Consider the following 6,000-nt stretch of genomic DNA (forward strand, 5'->3'; position numbering starts at 1 on the left):
GCATGCTTGTAGAAAGAATTTCCCCTATGGGGGGAAAAAAAACCACCCTAAAACATTCTTTGAAAAGAACATTGAATCATGCTTTCGTTGTTTCCAAATGTACTTTGGCATCGAAGGGATACTTAACATAGTCTCCTAAAATTTCATAAACTCTTCGATGCGCGTATGGTCTTGCCTGGGGCATTTTTATATCTTCCTGACACTATCGTGAGATTTCTATATAATCCCTCACTGGCGTAGGCAGCCTGAGCAGTTAGTAGTGTAAGTGCTCGTTAGCAATCACAGCATGCTTTTTTCTACAGCCTTTTAACAAGGTTCATTTCAGGTTCTTTCTGCTTAAAGATCTTTCTTTTTCACCAGCCTCTGTTCTTAGATTAAATAGAGACGCTCACAAGCTTAGCCTTCAACGAGTTGACTGGGAATCAAGAAACAAATTGTTCCTGTCATCCCAGCTACTCAGGAGGCTGAGATCTGAGGATCGTGGTTCAAAGCCCGCCTGGGCAGGAAAGTCCGTGGGACTCTCATCTCCAATGAACCACCAGAAAACCAGAAGTGGCGCTGTGGCTCAAGTGGTAAAGCGCCAGCCTTGAGCAGAAAGAGCTCAGGGACAGCGCCCAGGCCCTGAGTTCAAGCCCCAGGAGCAGCAAAAGTATGTATATATATGAAGTATTTATATATATTTATATATGTGTATATATAATTTTATGTATATATATATATATGAAGTACATATCATGGGACTTGAACTCAGAGCCTGGGCACTGTCCCTGAGCTCTTTCACGAAAGGTTAGCACCCTACCACTTTGAACCACAGCGCCACTTCTGGTTTTCTGATGGTTCACTGGAGATAAGATCTCACTTCCCACCCGGGCTGGCTTTGAACCTTGATCCTCCGATCTCGGCCTCCAGAGTAGCTGGGAGGCCAGGCAGGAGCCACCAGCCCCCAACGACAGCTGTATTTTGTGAGAGGTTAAGGTGGGGGGAAGGCAGTGGCTGGGAAATGGTAGGCAGAGCGAGTCTCTTTTCCTCCCAAGCTCCATTCTTTCAGATGAATCGCTGGCCATTGTATTCTTGATCATCTTATAGAGCGTAAGGACAGCTTTATAATATTTAAAAAGCAAAAGGATCTACTTTGTTTCTTTGGAGGAAATGACACCAAACTGCCCTAAATCATTGGATTCTTGTTATCATTCTGCCAGTGGTTAAACCCTAGGGGAAACTATATTACCAACTCATTTCCAGATACTTTTCATGTATATTATTTTTACCTAAAACACCCTCACTCACACCTATTTTTTAACTTCAAGTCCCCGAACAGCTCACTCCATGGCGGGGGGGGGGAGCTGGGGGGGGTCTTGAACTCAGGGCCTGGGCGCTGCCCCTGAGCTTTTGTGGCTCAAGGCTGGCGCTCTACCACTTGAGCCACAGCGCCACTTCCAGTTTTCTGGTGGTTCCTGGGAGATCAGAGACTCATGGACTTTCCTTTCCGGGCTGGCTTTGAACCGTGATCCTCAGCTCTCAGCCTCCTGAGTCGCTGGGATGACAGGTGGGAGCCACCAGCGCCTGACTTGTTCTCTTTTCTTTCTGCTTCGCCCTGGCAGATTGACTCTGGGGATAATCAATTGGGGGATTTATAAATGGGCCGGCAATGTGGTATTGTCATCCCTCCACCTCTCCAGCCATTTCTGCTTCTCTGGACAATTCAGTACAGCCTAGTACTCCATACACACACACACACACACACACACACACACCAGCTTCTTTTTTCCCTTCTCCTGGTACTAAGCAAGAGATCAACATAGGCTTCCGTTCTACCTCATAGACTGTCTCTTTTAACTCTTGGTTAATACATACATACATACATACATACATACATACATATATATATATATATATATCCCATTTCTTCTTGTAAATACCTTTTTTATCGTTATGATAAAGGGGACATGCAGAGAGGTGACACTGACATCAGTCAGGTCACAGTCCATTTCTTTTTGGACCATGTTCCTCCCCCTCCCTCCCAGTTTTTCCTCCAATGTCTAAGCACACGTATGACACATGTATGACACAGCCTTACATGCGTGTGGCCTCTGGGCCCGCCAGAACTCAAGCTTCCTCAGAAAAACACAAAACACATGTACTTTTCTCACCGGCGGACTCATTCGCGTTCACGGAGGAAGGGAAAACACCGCCATCTTCGTCGAAATCGCGGCCTTCAGGAAGACATAGAAATGCTGGGCGACCTAAGACAAGACATCGCAGCACTCACCAATGAAGAGGATGGGGAAGGTGATGAAGAGCAGGAAGACATGCGGGACCAGATTGAGGGCGTCCACGAAGCAAGGGTTCTGCAAGACGCCATCGTAGATGTTGTAGGAGGAAATGTTGTTGCCGCAGAAGGAGAAACTCATCTCTTCTTCTAGGCTTTTCTCTAAGCAGCAGAGGAAGAGAGAGGAGCGTGAGCATCCTCTTGTTACAAACAAGTGTTCCTTCACCCAACGGTGGCATTAAACAGAGAGGGTCGTAGCCAGGCACCGGTGAGTGCCTGCGATCCCAGCTCCTCAGGGGGCTGAGATCTGAGGATCCCGGTTCAAAGCCAGCCCGGGCAGGAAAGACCATGAGACTCTGATCTCCAGTGAACCACTCAGAAAACGGGAAGCAGAGCTGTGGCTCAGGTGGTAGAGCGCCAGCCTTGAGCTGAAGAGCTGAGGGGCAGCGCCCAGGCCCTGAGTTCAAGACTCACGACCGACAAAAAAAAGAAATCAATCACCATGGTGCCATATCAAATCATTCCTTGAGGGGAAAACAACAACAAAGACGAGTAAATAACTAGCTGGAGACGACGCACAGAAAGAGCCCGTTGGTTGCAGAGGCCAGCGATACCCGGGGAATGGCATGGTTCTAGGTAGTTCTGGGCCTTTCTCTGAGGAAAACTCACTGCACAGGACCTGGATGAATGGAGTCGAGTGACAGGTGACTGGAATTGCTCCCGTCTCAAGAGTCAGAAACATTATGGAGTGAAACGGATGCTGCTGGTTTGGACTCAAAGGGGAGCCTGGGGTGGCAAATGTGCTACTCCATGAGAGTAAAATCACGGGGGGCTCCAGAGAGCAATTCCGCCTGGTATTGATGAGGCTGACAGCTGAGGATGGCGGTTCGAAGCCAGTCAGGGCAGAACAGGCCATGAGCCTTTTTTTTCTTGTTTCTTTTCTTTTTTGTCAGTCATGGGGCTTGAACTCAGGGCCTGGGCGCTGTCCCTCAGCTCTTCAGCTCAAGGCTGGCGCTCTACCACGTGAGCCACAGCGCCACTTAAGGTTTTCTGGGGGTTCATTGGAGACAAGAGTCTCTTGGACTTTCCTGCCTGGGCTGGCTTTGAACCCTGATCCTCAGATCTCAGCCTCCTGAGCAGCTGGGATGACAGGCGGGAGCCACAGCAGGGGGTGGGGAGGGAACTGGTCCTCTCAGTCTTAAATTCCCACTTGTCATTGAGTAAAGTTAGGGAGGAGATGCTGGCTGACCTCTGACCTCTGACCTCCCTCTGTCCTCCCTTTCCTTTTCAGATAACTTGGGAGGAGGCCCAGCAGGGAGGAGGAAGAGGAACCCAGTGTGAAGGGGAAAATGCAATTGGTTTCTTTTTGTCCCCACAAGACCTTCTGAAAGGCGTTCCAGCATTTGTGTCAGCACATCCAGAATCATATGCACGGGTACCCCTATTAACTATGTGTAGTTAATATATACAGTATATATACAGAATACATACAGTATATACAGCATGTATACAGTATATACTGTACACACTCAGCACATCCAGAATCATATGCACGGGTACCCCTATTAACTACGTGTAGTTAATATATACAGTATATATACAGAATATATACAGTATATACCGTACATACGCAGCACATCCAGAATCATATGCACGGGTACCCCTATTAACTATTAATTACATATACAGTATATATACAGTATATACTGTACATATTCAGCACATCCAGAATCATATGCATTATTATTAACTATTAATTACATATACAGTATATACTGTACATATTCAGCACATCCAGAATCATATGCATTATTATTAAGTATTAACTATGTGTGGTTAATATATACAGTATATATACAGAATACATACAGTATATACAGCATGTATACAGTATATACTGTACATACTCAGCACATCCAGAATCATATGCACATGTACCCCTATTAGCTACGTGTAGTTAATATATACAGTATATATACAGCATATACTGTACATAGTCAGCACATCCAGAATCATGTGCATGTATACCCCTATTAACTATGCATAGTTAACATATACAGTATATCTACAGTATATATAGTATATGCTGTACATATTTACATATGTATATGTCATTATACTGATACATATCGGCACCTATAGAGTCTGTCTCTCTGTACACATATATGTATACACGTGGATAGTGTATACACCACTGACCCTGACGGTGTATAGACTATTTACACACCAAACACAAATCTATAACGTGTATTAGCTAAAGGACAGAATACACCCGGGCGGATCCCCATGGTGTCAGTCCTTTGAGCCACAAACTCACAGTCTAACACGCTTCTGACCCCCTGCCCGCTCTGACTCTTCCCCGGGGGTCTCTGAAGTCCAAGCACACAGACACACGTGCATACACACAGACACACGTGCACACACCGACACACACACAGCCACTGACTTCTGATGCCCTGCCCACTCTGAATCTTCCCGGGGGGGGGGGTGGTCTCTGAAGTCCAAGCACACAGACACATTTGCACACACAGACACACGTGTGCATGCACAGACACGTGCACACACCGACACACGCGTGCATACACAAGCACACACATTCACACACACAGCCACTGCCTTCTGACCCCCCTGCCCGCTCTGAATCTTCCCCCGGGTCTCTGAAGTCTAAGTGCAAGCACACGCACACACGTGCACACTCAGACACACGCACACATGCACACACGGCCGATGACTTCTGACCCCCTGCCCACTCTGAACCTAAGCCTTGACTCTTCCTGGGTCTCTGAAGTCTAAGCGTGCACGCACATGCACACGCACACACACACACATGCATGCACACACACGCACATACAGCCGATGACCCTGACCCCCTGGCCCCTCTGAATCTTCCCCCGAGTCTCTGAAGTCTAAGCGCAGGCACATGCACACACGCACATGCACACACACACACACACACACACACGCACATGCACCCGCGCACACGGCCCGTGACCCTGACCCCCCCCCACACTCAGGGTCCCCGGCCCCCCAGGAGTGAGGGCGACCCCGCTAAGAACGGTGGTGAGCGCAGAGGCCTACCTGGCCCTCCCCGGGGCTGCGCGTGGCTTTCGGGGTGTCGAGATCACAGGACCCCTAAAAACATAATAAAAGAAGAAAGCGGCAGCCGGGAGCCCGCGGCAGAAAGGTCCAGAAGGCGGGAGGGGAGCCCCGCACCCCCTCTTCTTCCTTCCTTGTCCTCCCCCACGCCCCAGAAAAAGTTCTGGGCGCAGTCGGCGTCCCGGTTCCCCGGCTCCCCGGCTCCCCCGGCTCCCCCGGCTCCCCGGGCTCCCCCGGCTCCCCCAGCCGGTTGTTTTCCCGGCAGCGGCGCCGGCAGGGAGGGGGGGGGCGGGGGAAGCACAGCTGCCGCCTCCTATCAGGTTTCCCGACGACACAAAACGCCCGCCACCCGCGGTCCCCGTGGGGCCTGCGCGGACGCCTCCGACCCCGACGCCCCCGTGAGTGCCAAGGCCGGGCAAGGGGCCAGGTGCCCCGCGTGCCCCGCGCGACCCGGGCCCTTGCCTCCTCCACCCCGCCAGCCCACGCGCTGACTAGAGACACAGGGGGGACCCCAGATGGGCTCTCAGACTGTCCACCGCTGCTTTACCATCACACATTATTCTCTCATCCTGTAGATGTTATCTGTTATTTTATCTATTGTTATAGATGTTATCATTATTATTTATTTTATTATT

The 6,000-nt window shown here is 49.6% G+C and overlaps 1 protein-coding gene across 1 annotated transcript in view; it reads right to left on the minus strand.

Annotated features, from left to right (window-relative positions):
• The window catches only part of Abcc9 (ATP-binding cassette, sub-family C (CFTR/MRP), member 9), a 69,242-nt gene extending 63,767 nt beyond the window's left edge, over positions 1-5,475 (minus strand). The window contains exons 1-2 of the mRNA XM_013025063.1: positions 5,348-5,475; positions 2,270-2,431 (exon numbers count right to left, since the gene is read on the minus strand). Coding sequence (XP_012880517.1) covers positions 2,270-2,411 — 142 coding nt within the window. The 5' untranslated portion in view covers positions 2,412-2,431; positions 5,348-5,475. The remainder of the gene's footprint in view (positions 1-2,269; positions 2,432-5,347) is intronic.
• Positions 5,476-6,000: the final 525 nt, after the last annotated feature.

Source organism: Dipodomys ordii, unplaced genomic scaffold (genome assembly GCF_000151885.1).
Source record: "Dipodomys ordii isolate 6190 unplaced genomic scaffold, Dord_2.0 Scaffold81, whole genome shotgun sequence".
NCBI classification, from domain to species: Eukaryota; Metazoa; Chordata; class Mammalia; order Rodentia; family Heteromyidae; genus Dipodomys; species Dipodomys ordii.